Source organism: Buteo buteo, chromosome 10 (genome assembly GCF_964188355.1).
Source record: "Buteo buteo chromosome 10, bButBut1.hap1.1, whole genome shotgun sequence".
Classification (NCBI taxonomy): Eukaryota; Metazoa; Chordata; class Aves; order Accipitriformes; family Accipitridae; genus Buteo; species Buteo buteo.
In genome coordinates this window covers 11675207-11692185 of record NC_134180.1, presented here as the reverse complement: position 1 = coordinate 11692185, position 16979 = coordinate 11675207, and the positions used below count along the sequence as shown (strand labels likewise).

Below are 16979 nucleotides of genomic sequence, written 5' to 3'. Positions count from 1 at the left end.
GCCAGCCTCTCCTCATCCCTCCCCCCGCGGCCTCCTCCGGTCGCCCGCTAGACTCGACAAGCGCTGTTCAAAAGCTGAGGCTTGGTTGGGTTAGTAATCGCTGTTTGCAAACTTTTAAAAACCGAAAGTGAGTAAATAAGGCCTTTAAAAGAAACAAAGGGCAGGGTGGGGAGAGAAGAGGGCCGGCTGCACGGCTGAGGAGAGGCCGGCCTCCACCGCGGGCTTTGCCGGACGAACGGCCCCACCATGGCCCCGTCGGAGGGCAGCACTGCAGCGCGTCAGGGTGGGAGACTTTGGGGGGGTGGTTAACAGCTCCACGACTCTCGGCGGGGATTTCTGCCCAGGCACGAGTCACTGCTGAGAAAAAAAGGGAATGTCTTTCTGTCGATGGCTGAAAATGAGGAGAGAAGCCTGGCTGCAAAGTGGAAGCGCGTTCGCCTGAAGCGACGCGGGCTCAGCTCCCCTGAGGTTGCCCACCCACGCGCTCCAGCGCTGCACGAGGGAGAGAAGTTCATGCTGCTGCTGTGATCGGCAGCATCGAATGCTCTCCTGGAGCTGTCTGCTAGTGAGATGCCTCCACCACACAGTGCAATGGGAAGAAAAAACAGATGATCTGCAGTTCAGTGCCACTGAACGAGAAGGATTTCAAAAGGCTCGTCGTGGTAAGTGAGGAAGCAAACCCACACTGCCTTGTCGTAAAGAGAACAAGCACCAAAGGGCATGTCAAAAGCTTGCGAAGGCCTGGTGTCGCGGCAGAGACGGACATGACAAGTAATAGATCATACAAAATGGCTACTTTATTGTTCTAACACACCTTTTTGTCCCCTTCTTCAGAGTATGTGTTAGTATATGGTTGGTTTAGTTAGTAACTAACAATTCATGATTGGTGAGTTCATCAGGAGGGTTCTTCTTATCACTATCTTGTTTTTGTACCGCTCTTCTCGGATCTTTCCAGACTTTCAGGGATACACTACAAGCTGCTCAAGGTTGCGCTGTTCTGGAACTGTCGGGCATTCCGCAGACCCGTTGCATCCCCCGACAATTCCCCCTTTTTGTATTTGTGCTAAAAATATTGTCCCGGCTGCCCCCTGCAGGGCCCTTTGCAGAAGGCTGAAAAGACAGGGCAACATTAGGAGCACAGTTATCACAACCAGGATAACTACGCCCACAGTCTTGAGCAGAGATATCAACCATCCAGACAATCCCCAACCCTCGAACATCTTTGTTAGCCAATCTAATTCATCACTTTCTGTCAGCTTCCTGACTCCCTTCTTTAATTGTTGAATACTACTGAAAATGGATTCTGAGTGACCGGATAGATTCATACAACACATCCCTTCAAACTCATCACAACCGTGTCCTTGTGCTAAAAGCAAGAAATCAATTGCAGCTCTATTTTGTAGCATAGCATGTCTAACACTATCAACGTCTAACAGTAAATCAGATAATACTACAGCAGTCTGTATTCAGGGACCCCAGAATTTGTGATTCCTGGGGTGGCAAGGAGGGTGAATGCCCGATCCGTGGAAACCAGGCATTCCCATCCATTGAGTCCATGACCTGCTGCACAGGGGTCTCCATCAATAAGTTCTTAAACTTTGTTGATGTCAGTGTAACCCCCTATTAAACCTGTGAAAAAGGGATTGCTTGGTGTTGCTGTACTGAGGTATAAGCAATTTTGTCTGGTCATGTCAGCCAGGGTCATCCAGATGTTTACTTTGGTTGGCGGCGGTATCCATGACTACGTCCATCCGAGGACTGTGAGGAAGATGAACCATCCGTACATTCTTGTGCCATCTTGCTCCGCGAACTCAGCCCAGCAATCGGTAGGTGCCAGCTTTGCTTGGGCATCCCCACAGAGGCAACGATGGCCTTGCTGTACACCAGCCCAATGCTCTTTGGAAAATACAGGTATTTATACATTTGGAGAGGAACGGATTTCAGCACATGTGGCCAGCGGGTGCCAAAATCCGCCTCAGTTGCAACCTATGATCCATGCACTCGCTGGCCAGGCGCGCTGCATGAGTCATAGCCATCCTGTCTATTGGTTCATGGGCTTTGTGATGCAGTTGCAATGCACAGAGAATCTTGACCTGTTATATTGGCCAAGGTGACCTACACTTAGTTTTTGGTTGAGGTGGTATTCATATTGCCGCACCCTCTGGGATGTTCCAGATGATGATGGTCGTACAAATCGAGCGGGAGTCCATTGTGGGCCTGTATCTGTGGAAACACAAGCATAAACTCGCCCCCAGGTTAATAGCTCACATGGTCCACTCCACTGACCAGTAATTAAATCTTTAACATGTACTTTGATACCCTTTTGTAAATTCTGTGTTGAAAAGAAAGAAGAGAAGTGTTGAAAAAGAGGACGTAGGGAAGAATTATCCCTATACTGGAGAAAGTTAAGAACATAAACTGCTTTATCTAAACATGCCTGTGGTGGTTCCCCAATCATTCCCCCTTTTTGTTTTTGAAGCTGCCGCTTCAATGTGCCATGTGCATGCAGCTCTACTACTTGTGGAGAACCATTTTGATATACTACTTTGCTGTTCCAGTTGTTGTTTTCATACCATACTACTGCTGCTTTACCTGTTTTTCCAGAACCATCTGTGAAGACAGTAGGGCCTTTCACAGGTTCCGGCTGGCTTAAGTTTTTCTGACCAAATGGTATTTCTCGAGCAAATTTCAGTAGCGGGTGTGACAGTAGATGATATGAGATGTGCCCTTGAAAACCCACCATAGCCGCTTGCAGCTCGTAATTTTTTGCCAGACACCATTCAAAATACCAATTTTGAACAGGTAAAACGATCGTAGCTGGATCATGTCCTGTTAGTTCTACACATCGTTTTCTTTTATGATTTTTATGATGGCTTTTATGATTACATCAGCAATAAGTTCAAACAAGCCAGGAGCAGTTTTTCGTGGCCGGAATGACAAAAACATCCATTCTAAAATATGTAATGGGTCATCCCACTCAGAATTCCACTGCACCAAAGCACCAAATGGCACAGTTTTGTCAAGTAGTACAAAGAATTGTACCAATTGAGACAGATCTATTCGAGAAATAAATTTCTTGTATATACATTGTTCCACCATGTGAATTACATTTAACGCTTCCTTATTTAAGATCCTGGGTTCTGTTGGATCATTGGAATTTTTTAATAAGTCCAATAGAGGTTGTAACTGCGAATTGGTCAGTCCAAGATAGGGCCTGATCCAGTTCAAGGATCCCATTAATTTCTGTACATCATTGAGTGTCTTAACCGCAAGGTTAAGTTTCACAGGTTGGGGCACAACCTGCTTGCTTGTAATTGTCATTCCCAAATATTTCCAGGGTTCTATTTTTTGCACTTTTTCAGGGGCAATAACTAACCCATATTGTTGTAACGAATTCGTGGCCAAATTTTTCATGTCATTCAACTGCTCTTTGTTGTCTGGTGCTAACAGAATGTCATCCATATAGTGATAACAATAACTAGTAGGGAATTTTTCCCTTACAGGTGACTGAGCTTGTGCTACAAACTGTTGACAAATTGTTGGTGAATTTTTCATGCCCTGCGGCAGAACTCTCCATTGATATCTTTTTGCCGGTTCTGCATGATTGATAGAAGGCACAGAAAATGCAAATTTTTCTTTGTCTTGGGAAGCTAATGGAATCGTAAAAAAACAATCCTTAAGTCCATGACAATGATTTCCCAGTCTTGAGGGATCATGGCAGGTGAAGGCATGCCTGGTTGCAGAGCCCCCATCGTGGCCATGACAGCATTGACTTGCCGCAGGTCATGCAAAAATCGCCATTTTCCTGATGTCTTTTTTATCACAAACACTGGAGTATTCCATGGACTGTGAGATGGTTCAATGTGTCCGGCAGCTAGTTGTTCTGCTACCAATTCTTGCAGGGCCTTTAATTTTTCAATTGGTAGGGGCCACTGATCCACCCACACAGGGTTACTTGTTAACCAGGTTAAAACAAGCGTGAGTTGTCTAACACCCTGCAGCACAGTGGCCCCCGTTAAAAATCCGTGGTAATTCTCACCCCCCACTGCAACAAGCAATCCCTCCCCCATAAATTGAGGGGAGCTGCCGTCACATATGGTTTAATGACTGCTTGCTGGCCCTCAGGATTGGTAATCAGAACTGGTGTGGCTGCCATCCTTGCTCGCGCAGATCCTCCCAGCCCCACTATTCCCATACCAGCCTCCTCTGTTGGCCAGGTGGACGGCCACAGATAATCGGCAATAATAGTCACATCGGCTCCGGTATCCAGGAGCCCTGCAAGCCTTACTGTAGTTGGAGATCTTCCGTGATTCGACAGTGTGCACGTCATATGTGGTCGGGATGATGAAACAGTCTGAGACCAGCAGAGCTGAGGGGGTCCCGCAGAGCCGAAGCCTCCATCGCATCGCAGTCGCTGTTCTGCTTTCAAAATGCAACTTGAAAAAAGAATAAGTTGAGCAATGCAAGTACCTTTTGGGATTGTTACTGGTGGGCAGGGGGTTGAAACCATCGTGCAAATTTGACCTGTAAAATCTGCATCAATAACTCCTACATGCACAATTAGTCCATTTAACATGCTACTTGATCTTCCCAGTAGCAATGCACTCAGTCCTCGTCCTATAGGACCCCTTGCATTAAGAGGGACCTTAACGATGTCTTTTGTGACTATAGTGACTGTGTCGGCGGTGGATACATCCAGCCCTGCTGAGCCAGCTGTTGCAGCTGACAATTGTTCGCAGAGGGGAGTTGGCCGGCTGTCGGGAGAGGATTTGTTGTCCTCACGTGCACTCTCGCACTCTTTTTGTGGTTTCCCTGTAGCGGCTGCCCATTAACATGAAATTTGGAACGACACTGTTTTGCAAAATGTCCTGATTTTCTGCATTTGTTGCAATTAATCTCCGGTGGGTTGTTCACCGGTTGTTTACCTGGTGAAGTTTTGTGTGGACAAGTTACCTTGATGTGCCCTTCACTGCCACACCCAAAGCATTTTCCTGAATTTCTCATAGCATGGGCTAGGACGGCCACCGTGTGTTCCACTGTCCCAACCTTAGAACATGCAGCCACCATGTCGGGAACAGAAGGATCTCCTGGTAAAGCCTGTATTATCTTTTGACAGTCCTCATTAGCATTATCTTTTGCCAACTGTTTGCACAGTATTTGTCTTAAGACCTCATCTTCTACCTGTTTTTCCAGTGCGGCAGATATTTTTTCTACAAACTGTAAAAAGGGTTCTCTGGGGCCTTGGTGGATAGCGATGTATTTTTGCTTCGGAGCTCCCATTTCCATGGTTCGCTTTAATGCCATAAGCCCTATATTTTGTGCCTGTTCGAGAACAATCGGAGGCCATGTAGCCTGCAGCTGAGGGTTACTAAACGGCCCTTCACCAAGCAAAGCATCCTCTCCAAGGCCTAATCTTGGGTCACCCTGTGGCAGTCGTAAATTATGCTGTGCCGCTGTGCGTGCCATCTGCCTCCAAGTAGATTGAAATACTTGCAATTGTACGGTCTGAAACAGCACTTGTGCAAGATGCATAATGTCATATGGACACAGCAGATCTGTGCTGATTATTCGAATAAGTTGCATCACCTCAGGAGAATTGATTCCAAATTTTTGTACTTTATTCTGCAAATCCTGCACTACTTTCCAGCTGATTGGATTGTGCTCATCGTGCTGGTTTGTGCCTGCAGCAGCTTTGAAAACAGGAAACTTAGCAGGAGCCTCTGCTGCTTTATCTACAGGCTTTAGAAATGCTGGTGTTAGAGAGCATGGGCTGAGGCGTTCTACTAGATCCCAGTTGCCAGTGTCGGCAGCATATCTCTTAACTCCCTCCCAAAATTGATCAGGGGATCTTGGGACTACAGTTATTGTGGATGGGGCGAGAGTCCATGGCAGAGGTTCTTTCGTTATGGTTTTGTCTGCGAGATGCAGAGATCGCATAGCGTCAATTAGAGCTTCGTCTTCTGCCTCACTTTCATTTTGGCTCTCACCTTCCGGCTCGGTGTTACTTGCCGGATTCGCCGTATATTTATCCTCGGGGGGGGCTGATGGAGTCACCCCTTCCGCTGCTACACCAGTAGGTGAGGAGGGCCCCTCATCGCCCAGTAAGGTATTTAATGGCGGAGGAGGAGGAGGTGGATAAGGGTATGATCTGATTTTGCCTGTGAGGGGTTTTCTGCCTGCAACTGCTGATACTGCAGCATCAGCCGCAGTTGTTCCTTGATCAGAATCTTTTTCCTTGCTAACATTTTCTGTTTTCTCATCTTTCTTTTGCTGATCCTTCGCATCACATTCTGCTTTCCATTCTTTCAGAGTCTCAGTTAATAAACGCCATATGATAGCCAACTCGCACAGCTCTTTCTGTCCTTTAGAGATCTCATCAAACATTTTCAAGGCCACTGATTGCCATGCACCCACACTGAACGCAGTAAGTGTTGTGGCTTGAAAGCCTTGCGTCTTACACCATAATAAAATCCTTCTCAGGCTTTGTTCTGGGGTTTTAACCCCTTTTCTTTTTAATAGGGCTTTCCAGGTAGACAAAATTGTCTCCTCTTCCTTAGTTAATTGCTGCCACATTCTAACAGTTTGGTCCCCGGTGACTCACCTTTTTAGGTGTCTAGGCTCAGGTCCGGACCAGGCAGATTCCCACTGCTCTCAGCTTCACCGGGCACCGTCTCCGCAGCTCTTCTCGCCGCTAGTATACCCTTTCGCAGCTCTCGTCGCCGCCGGTATACTTCTTGGTAGTGCTGGATTTATCGTCGTTAAATGATCTGTTCGCTCAGACGCATCGGGGTCACCATTTGTCACGGTAGAGACGGACACGACAAGTAATAGATCATACAAAATGGCTACTTTATTGTTCTAACACACCTTTTTATCCCTTCTTCAGAGTATGTGTTAGTATATGATTGGTTTAGTTAGTAACTAACAATTCATGATTGGTGAGTTCATCAGGACAGTTCTTATCACTATCTTGTTTTTGTACCGCTCTTCTCGGATCTTTCCAGACTTTCAAGGATACACTACAAGCTGCTCAAGGTTGCGCTGTTCTCGAACTGTCGGGCATTCTGCAGACCCGTTGCATCCCCCGACAGCCTCGGAACTGCAATAAAGAGCATCTCTGATGAAAAGATTATTTTTTTCCCCAAACAAATGAGTCAAATTTCATCTTTTCTCTGTTCCCAGACAAAAGGTGCAGCTGGAGATGAAACCTAGAACTACAGCTCAGTAATTTAAGGGTAAGCATCAAAGTACTATCATTATCATAAACCAAAATCCCATATGCCCCAAAAATTCAGCATTGTTCCAACTCATCTCACATCTCTGCATTTATTTTAAGTGACAAATGTGCACTTTTCACCCTCAGGGTCTCAAATCTGTACTCGGGATCAAATTTAAAAGTTGTGGCACTGAAGAAATGAGCCAGCCATTGATCTCTGTTCCTTAGCCCCCCTTTGTAAAGTAGAGGTCGTATTTAGCTCTTCTGTTCCTTGCCATGGTTATCTAGCTGCAAGCTCTGCAGATAATAATTATATCTGATGGATGCATGCTGTGGTGGGGACCTCCTGTTACTCAGCACCTCTAATTTGCAGGTCTTTTACAAATCATCACTGTTTGGATAAGAGAAACCCAAACCAATAACATAAACATATAATGTATGGATAGAAAAACCATGCCATAAGCCAAAAGCCACAAGATGCACAGAAATTAGAAGTTAAGGGGAAGACCTGCTTCAATTTGGCCCCACTATGTACACCACCACGACCTGGGTGCAGCTCACCTTGTGGGTGCTGCAGAACACCATGAGGACTTCAACCATGAAAGGCTTTGGCTGCCCATTGCCTCATCTCCTGCCCATTTCTTGGTCCACTGTGGTGCTGGAAGCACTCCCAACACCAGTGCAATGCCCTGGCTCTGGGACACACGGCGTGGGGAGCTGGGAGGATTCATGTTGCTGTGTGAGAAAGGCAAATGGAGGTCAGGCTATGACAAGTGAGCAGAAAACAATGGCTCATGAGGGGCTAAAACTGGTTCTCACGTGCAGCCCATGCGGCTCCTGTTTTCTTCTCCGACATGTGGTTTTACCAGATGTGTACCACGTGCAGTGCAGAGTCTGGGCCCCATGGCAGAAAGGCAGGTGTGCACAGCACAATCCTCCTCCGTCCCACCAGAACCACAGCTGGTCCGGAATTCAAATCTTCTCCCAGTAGGTCTGGCCAGCAGACCACCAGCATCTCTTAAGACAAGGTAGTGCCCTGCACAGATTTGTGGCTAACAGTGAACAGACTTAGAAGAAAAGAGGCTATGAAAGGCCATATAGAGTGCATATGGACTGACCACCAAAAAGACATCAATAGGTCTTTCTTGAATATGCCACAATGCCTGCAGCTTGCAGCTCTCCTGTGGGCTTGGTTTGCTTCCTAGGGAAAATCATTTGGGTTTTCTACACCCATCCATAAAACAGGTGCAATAAAACAATCTGCCTTCAGCATGCACTTTCAGGTCTTCCATCAGAGCGTGTTTTGAGAGCATCCAGTGCCTGCAGTAGAGAGAACAATCCCTCATTGTTGTGTGCTCTGGGAGCACATTTTTCATGTAGTCACATAATAATCTCAGGAGTTTGGGTTTGTGATATTCCTCCTCCACTCTAAAATATGCTCACTGTGGGCTGTTCACATGCAAAGATCACTTTCTCTGGGGTTTGGCTTTATTAACAAGTTCTCACAAAGCACATGTATTTTTCTTTTCTTTGATGCTCATCTCATTCTTCCAGAAATCCCCTCTTCTCTATGCTCTTCCATCCCTATGGGTAATTTATCTTTTTCCAGGCTGAACAGTTCCAGCTCTCATGGTCTCTCCTTGTAACACAGATTCTCCAATCCCACAATCACCTTTGAGGCCCTTCACTGGACTCACTTTAGGAAGTCCATGTCTTCCCTTTACTGGGGACATGCACCTCACCAGTGCTAAGTGCTGAGCAGAGGGGAAGGATGACCTCCCTCGACCTGCTGGCAACTCTCCTCCTAATGCAGGATGCTGCCGGGGCAAACTGCTGGCTCACATTCCACTTGTCCACCAGGACCCCCAGGTCCTCTTCAGCCAAGTTGCTTTCCAGCTGGGTGGCCCCCAGTCTGTACTGGTGCATGGGCTTATTCCTCCCCTGCTGCAGGACATTGCACTTCCCTTTGTTGAAGTTCCTGAGGTTCCTGTCAGTCCATTTCTCCAGCCTGTCAAGGTCCCTCTGCAAATTTGCTGAGGGTGCTCTTTGCTCCATTGTTCAGGTCATTAATGAAGAGGTTAAGTAGTACTGGCCCCAAAAGAACACTGTATTTTGGGAGGTTCAGAGACAGTTCAGTGCTCTGTAGAGCCATTTAGAGAAAGTTCAGAAGATTTTCTGAGTATTTTAAGAGAGTTTTAGAGCTACTTTGTGCTGTTGACAGCATATGAGACAAGTTTTACAGTCACTTAAGTGGTTTAGAGCTGCTTAGAACAGTTGGTAGTAGTTACAGATTGGTCTAGAAAGCTTTTAGAGCTCTTCAGAGGAATGTTAGAGCTATGAAGAGGAGTTTAGAGTTGCGCAGTAGAGATTTAGAGGCATTTTAGATGTATTTGGAGATATTAGTGCTGCTTATAGCAACATCGAGGAGCTTTAGGTCAGTTTAGAGGTGCTCTGAGGTTTTTAGAAGAGCTTTAGAAGAGGTAAAGGAGTTTACAGTTGTTTACAGTGCTTTACAGGAGTTTTGGCACACTTGACAGGACTTCAGAGCCTCCTAGAAATCTTTACAGGGGTTGTAGAGGAGTTAGATCAATTTAGAGCGATGTGGAGCTGCTTAGTGCTGTTCAGAGCAGTTTTAGGGGACTTCAAAGAAGTTTCAGTGCCATTTCTCTAAACAAGAGTTTCAGAACTGCAGAAAGGAGTTCTTCTAGAGCAGTTGCAAGGAGACTGAGAGGTGTTTGAGATCTATTCTGAAGCATTTTACTGCTGCTTAAAGCAGTGTGGAGGAATTGTAGATGTTAATGTTGTTTAGAGGATTTTCAGAGAGGTAGAGTGGAGGAATTTTAGATGTTAATGTTGTTTAGAGGATTTTCAGAGAGGTAGAGTGGAGGTTTTAGAGGAATTTATAGCTTCTCACTGTTGTTTATAGCTGATGAGAAGAGTTTTAGAGCTGTTTAGATGGATTGTAGAGCAGTATAGTGCATTTTAGAGGTGTTCTGGGGCTGTTTAAAGAAGTCCAGACTGGTTTAGTGGCACCTTGGAGTGTTTTAGAATCAGTTAAATTATTTTAAAAGGTGTTATTTAGGGGGTGTAATAATAGCTCTTTAAGAGCTCATCTGAGGTGTTTTGTAGCTGTCTGGTGGTATTTTAGAGGGGTTGAGAGCACCTCAGAACATATTCAATGAGTTTTAGAGGTCCTTAGAGGAGTTTAAGAGGCCCAAAGGAAATTCAGGGATCTTCAGATCAATATAGAGGAGTTCTAGATAAGATCAGCTGAATCTGAAAGCTGCTTAGAGGTTTAGAAAGCTGTTAGTGCAGTTTAGAGGACCCTAGCACTCTTTAAAGGGATATTACAGCTCCTCAGAACTGCTTAGTGTGCTTTTGAGTAGTTCTGGAGAAATCTGGAGTTATTTTTCAGATCTTTAGAGCTGTTTACAGGAAGTTTAAGGTATTTTAAAGGTGGTAATAAATTGTTAGAGACGTTTAGAGCCATTTAATGGCAGTTTAGAGCTGATTAGAAGAGTTTTAGAGTGGATAAAAGACCACTTAGAGTTGTGTAAATTAAATCTGGTTTGAGGCAATTGCCTCACTGCAGCAATACAGAGGTCCTTACAGCTCTTTAGAGCTGATTAAAGGACTTTTAGAGCAATTTAGAAGAGGTATACAGTGGTTTAGAGCTGCCTAGAGGGGGGTAAAATCTTACAGTAGTTTAGACGTATTTTGACAAATTTTAGAGTTGCCCCAGCCCATCACCTCCCCAGTTCAGTGCTGGTTCAGGGTTGGGACTGTCTTCCCACATCCTTCAAAGCCCTGATCGCTGTTTCTGACTCCCCTCATTGCCACTGTCCCTCTCCCCCTGTCCTTGGGTGAGGGTTTTGTGTTTCAGGGCAGTCTTTGCTTACCATTGGAAGGAATGCAATTAAGAAAATGATGGTAAAGATTCTAAGACTGATATTTACACTGATAAGACCCTTTGTAATTACCAAAAGGAAAAAGAACTGTGCTTTAGTCAAAACCAATCCACAAGTTATTCCACAGAGGTTTGAAGGACAGCATAGGTCCAGTTCAGCAGTACTGCATAATACAGTAGATAATTACTAACTCTCTTCATTCCTCCTACAGTCATCAGCAAATGAATACCTGCACGTCCCAGCATACCACATGCAATCAGCAGTGCCAATGATATGTGAGTTCAGAGTCTTAAGGATGAGAGAAAGAAGAAACGAGTTTACTGTTGCTGTTTAAAATACTTCCTCTCCTTTATACTAATTTCAAGTGCATGTTTAATGCCAAATACATCCTTCCGATGGAAAAAAAACAACAAACCCACATTTAGGAAGCTTAAATGGCTGTGAGAATTTATATTCAGGAGAATCTGAATACATGAACTCACATTCAAGTTCCAAAATCTGCATTGTAAATTTTGGGCAAGGCAGAAGAAGAGTTTAGGCTGACTGCAGCTGCAGCATGCTGTGCAGTGACCGGAAAAGCATCTTCTCACTTACCACTGAAATAAGCAGTGAAGTGTCATTAGTGCCAAAGCTCAGGGGATATTAGGACACGAGTGAAAACAGCAACAAAAATCAGCTGCTATTTTTCAAAAACAAGTATAGAAATAAAAATACCATTTTATAAATTTAAGCAATTTTTCTACACGGAAAAGAAATTAACATGAATGTCAAAAGCTTATCTAAATAACTCCATAAGGTAATTTCAAATAGGGAAGTTATAAACACTTTTTTATTGCCATGTGCCAACATAGTGGATTCACATATCTATTAAGAACTCCATTATTCAAATAACTGATTTGCTGAGGTAGGTTAACTACTGAAGCCAAAGGCCCTGCAAGCGTCCTCCAGACTTTTTTGCTGTTGCTGTGTTAACACTTCCAACATTTTCTACACTGGCTACAATTTACCACCCCTGTCCTTTACATTCCCCAAATTACACTTCTCTATACCTATACACAGTTTTGACATCTGGATGTTCCCCATTTTTCAAGCTACCATGAGTGCAGTTCTGGTTGGGCATAATTAAACTACAGTTTTGCTTCTCTTTCTCTCTGCAATAAATAAATGTATCCAGATATAATATTCTTTTAAGACAGACCGAAACCTGTTTTCAGAACAAATATGAAGTACCCAAGCCTAAATGATGGCAGAAATTCAAAAAGACAACATGTGTGAAAGTGATAAAATTTTGTTAAATACCATCTCGGCTGGCTGGTATTCAGAAGTACATCATCTGAGAAGCTGACATGATGTCATTATATGCAGAGCATCTACCTCATTTTCTCTGCTCTAAATCTAAAGGTCCAAAAATCAAAAGAAATACTGACCTCTCTGATTTTAAATTTGAATTTTAAACTGTGAAGTTGGATATTGATACTACCTGGAAGGTTGCCAGTTTAACTCTTCTAGAATTGAGCATAACCTGGAGCATTTTCCTAATTTAGGATTTTCTCAACTGTCCTAACACAGACATTCAGACTGGTGTGTCTGCTGCATAAAGATGTTTAACATACCGAGATGTTAAGGTGCTTAAATGTTTAATCTTCCCAGTAACAGTTCACTAATAGATACTAGAGTATATTCAAACGTAAAGCTTTAGAAATACAAAGAACTGTCACAGTACACTGGATCCATTAGTGAGCTGAAGTGACCACTGGCAACCAAGAGAGTTTGGGGGACTTTTGTAAAACTCACCTCTGAGCGCAAACAACAGTGCCATCTGCTGCAGAATGCAGCATTGGCTCTTGAGAAGGAGAGAAAGAGAGACCAGGTTCTTAAAGAATCCATCTCTGGAGGCCTTACTTGCATAATCTAAGTAACAAAAATGCCCACTAAAACCCCACACCCACTACCAAAATCACCACTGTTAGAAGATGGGAGAAGTTCTGATATGATCCGTACTCATGCAACTAAGATCAGGGAGAAGCTTAGGAAACAAACTCTCAGCTAGGATAACTGATTGATTTGTGCTTATGTGGTTAGCTGGATCTACAGGCCAGAAAGAGAACACTTTCCTACAGCCATGCATCACTAATTCCTGTGTGCCAATAAATACATTCATGATTAGATTGCAAGGGCTTTGTAATGGATTCCTCATTCTGCTTCGCATTACCCAATACGTACCCCAGTGGTCCTCGACTTGTACTGCTGAAGAACTATCACAACAGAGACACTCCTAGCAAGAAGCTCATCATTTTTTCAGTTCTCTCTCCCTGTCTTTTTGGAGAAAGTGGAAAATATGATTATTTTAGGACACCATTTTCTCTAACATTTTTCTAAGATACTAGTCCTTATGTGCTGGGCCTGTTTCCATCATTTCTGGACATGTTTTTAGGTCACTGAGACTCCATAGGGAAACCCCGGCCTCTCTAGGGCAATTTCCACATACCTGGGTCCTTTTCAGACTATTGGGGCTGTTCTCATCATCCCAAAATAAGCCTTCATCAGAGTCAGGACCTTAACACAGGTCCTGGGCAGAGGAGCAGCCTGTCTAGCAGGTGAGATGCAGAAGGCCTTGGGCTGCCACTGTGGTTGCTATTTACTTTCTTCATATTGCTTGAGAGCATTATTTGTGGTATGGATTGTTGGTGACTTCAAATACTGGACTTTCCTATTGATAAGAAACAATTAGTAAATGTCCGTTCTCCTTAAGGTTGTTTTTTTTGAGCCCTCTCTCTGAGTAAAGTTCTCAGATGATTGATGCCTGGCTCTTTCCTCTTCAGAGCTTTTTGCAAAGAAGGTGTATTCTCTCTCACCTTAGACTATAGCTTAAGTCATTGTTAAATACCAGTTAAAAAAGCAAAAATAGCAATACAATAGATTTGTGTCAAGGCTTTTTTTCTAGCAAACACTGTTACCTATGTGACCTTAATCCTGTTTCCCTGAATGGGATGTTCTTATCTTGAAGATAAATAATGACCTTGTTTCATGTTCTTGTTTCTGAGAAGAATCTGTCAATAGCGGATGAATTTGTAGGGGAAGATGAATTCAATTCCTCTCCTTCCAGCACTCAAAGAAGAATGCAAGTTTCCTGTGGATTTAGATAAGTATTAGTGCTGGCTAAATAAGTTTACTGAGACAATTGCTTGTGAGGTTCAGCTAGATCCCTAAACAGAAGCCAAGTGAATAAAGCAGTATATAAAGCTGAGAAACTTTCCAGTCTCTCTCTGGGCAGGAAGGTTTAGGAAAGTTTTTCATGGCAGCTGGCAGGAAAGATTGATTTAGGATTAATTCGCCAAAGCTAGAATGATTGCAAAATGTGACCTTCAGCAGAGAAATCTTGGAAAATGCCGAGTCAAGAGTGCTCTGGAGTGGTGTTGGATGTAGGAAGCTTTTTATTTGGTCAAGAGCAGTCAATTCCATGCAATCTCTGATGAATTGAGCACGGAGTCACTCATTTAGCAAGATTTTAGGTAATGCTGTCATTGAGTCAGCTGTTCAAGGTAGCAGGCAGATGCAATAGTTCCATGTGTCATTTCCAACAAATTGGCTGGAACCAGGCAAAAAGCAGACAGACAAAATCCACATATGCATTTCCAGAAAGCAAATTATTTTTGGCTGAAGGCCAATCCAATGGTAACAAATTGGTGAGCTGACATAAAATGCATAGGTTAGAGCATAAGGTCTAAATACCATCTCATTAGAGTTATGGCAGAGATTTCATTTCTGCAATTTGCAAAGGATAATATGGAATCTCCCTGGAACAGTGCTATAGTGCATTGAACTGCTTCTTTAGAAGACAGTATACTTACGCTTCTTCATTTCCTTGCTGGAAGTGAGAATGAGATATAAAATGGAATTAGCTAGAAGGCTTTCTCTTTCTTTAGAACAAGGACATAAGAGGCTTCTTTTGGGAGATGAATTTGCAGAAAACCACAGTTCCTCTAACAACATATAAAGCCACTTCTGCTGCCCTGGACTATTATTTACAGTAGCTACAGTAACATCACATGCTCAACTTCTTTGTTGTGAAGTAAGGGCTTCTGCATCATCTAATAAGTGTCTGTTTGCAAAAGCAAATGCCATTTGTATGTGAAGAGTCTCAGTTCTTTTAAATCAACATCATTATCAAACACAAGGCTAACTGATGCTCCGACAGGTTTAGGCAGAAATGCAAAACTGCCTGGAGCATTTGGGTTGAGACCACTTGTCAGAACAAGTGAGCGGCCAGACTGGAGACACCTGCATCCCTCTCTGTCCCTCGCATGCAATTTTTTCATATTACACTACAGACTCATCAGTTACAAGAACATGACTCTAAGTTATCATTAACCATACTGTAACAAAACATTTTTTCCCAGGCTTCTCCAATCCTGACACAATTTGGTCAGTGGAAAAGATTAATCTTTTTTGTGTAAGTAGTCTGTGCTTGCCTCTAGGGATAAAGGCAACTTACAACACACTTCCATGAATTTGACAGCAGCTATTGTAATGTTGCCACAGAGCAGGCATATGTAAGCATTTTTGCTATATAGCCTGTTGGTTAAGGTCTCGTCTGGGCTTGTTATAGATAAGGTCTATAGAGAGGAAAAATGGAAATCACAAGTGATGACACCACAGGCTTGTCCTTATACTTACCCAAGAGAAGCTGCTAGCCTGAAAAGCCATTACTTAAGTACCAGTTCATTACAGTGTTCTGCACAGAAGTGCCTGCTGAAAATAGTAAAGTTAAGCTACAAATTGCATGCTTTTATGTGGTTGTGCCCTCATCTCTACTCCTTGAGTTTAAGGCAACAGTGCAGAAAAACATTGCTTTGTCAGCTATTCTAGAAAATACCAGCCAAGTCCCAGACAAATATGTATGACATTAAACAGAGGTCTCATAGGCTACCTTTGAGACTTAAATACTGCCTGTTTAATTAGTACATTTAGGGCTCCTCTGTCAGCAGCAACTCTTTGCATTAGAGATATAGTATATGGTATTTATATAAGCTGTATGAGCCTTCATTACTGCCCGATTTTGCTTTTCCCCATGCAGGAGAGACAGGGAGGCAAACGAGCAGTATACATATGCTGTTGAACTTCCCTGTCGTATGTTCTGCAAACTACTCGGACCTCAAGGTGCTAAACCAGTTCTTACACATTATTTTCCTGTGTAAAGGGCAAGGGGTACAGAGTTAGTGTACTCAGATTTTCCCCTGTTTGGCAGTACTAGTGAGACTGTGTGTCAGCTTCCATCATAATCCCTTCCCCATCCTCCTAATTATATATAGTTTGGGTATGTATATACTTATGTACAGAATACATGTCCTCATGCCTGCCCTACTGCCTCTTCCAACTGCTGACATGTTCTCCCCATGTATATGTGAAAAACAAGTGTTGGAAAACAACATCTCGGAAAAACACTGATGATTGTTCTCTAGCCTCAGGCTACTCCACCAGGAACAGTTAGCTCTTTGTCGGGGACATCAGCTGGACACATACAAACTGACTGGGGATTTGTTCTGGACCTCTCTGCTTCAGAAACAAAATGAGAATTCACAAGGGGCTTGTGTTTATCTACAGATTAACTGCCCCCTTTCAAGGCAATACTTCTCTGTGCTTGTGACTGGGGTAAATTTGTTGAGATTTGCCAAACTGTTGTGGCTGGGTAGTTTTTTACATGGCCTTCTCTACTCTGGAGAAAATCATTACTAGTACACACTTGACAGGAATGTTAGGGTGACAAGAGTAATGTAACAGCTAACCTTACACAAGCACATGCCCTTGCATGGCTGTATCTCCTGAGCAAAGACCATGAAGTAGCAGCATCTGCT

At 43.6% G+C, this 16979-nt stretch overlaps 1 protein-coding gene and 1 long non-coding RNA gene across 17 annotated transcripts; one reads left to right on the top strand and one right to left on the bottom strand.

Moving 5' to 3' along the window:
• Positions 1-77: 77 nt before the first annotated feature.
• On the top strand, positions 78-11427 carry LOC142035931 (uncharacterized). The gene is made up of 3 exons (XR_012652004.1): positions 78-662; positions 7183-7235; positions 11336-11427. It is a non-coding gene; the product is annotated as an uncharacterized LOC142035931 (long non-coding RNA).
• LOC142035925 (uncharacterized) lies at positions 708-16855 on the bottom strand. Of its 16 annotated transcripts, none has more exons than XM_075038638.1 (7): positions 14144-16855; positions 13613-13834; positions 13348-13440; positions 11719-11803; positions 8036-9321; positions 7778-7951; positions 708-7099 (listed from the first exon to the last, which is right to left on the bottom strand). In XM_075038638.1, the coding sequence occupies exon 7, from the start codon at positions 6571-6573 to the stop codon at positions 4666-4668; it is 1908 nt and encodes a 635-aa protein (XP_074894739.1). In that variant the 5' UTR covers positions 6574-7099; positions 7778-7951; positions 8036-9321; positions 11719-11803; positions 13348-13440; positions 13613-13834; positions 14144-16855; the 3' UTR covers positions 708-4665. The 16 variants fall into 16 exon arrangements, 13 of the variants coding, with proteins under 13 accessions (XP_074894739.1, XP_074894738.1, XP_074894743.1 ...); XM_075038637.1 differs by having other exon boundaries at positions 7778-9321; positions 14144-14254; positions 15802-16855; XR_012651993.1 differs by having other exon boundaries at positions 709-2223; positions 4289-7099; positions 7778-9321.
• Between the last annotated feature and the right edge of the window lie 124 nt (positions 16856-16979).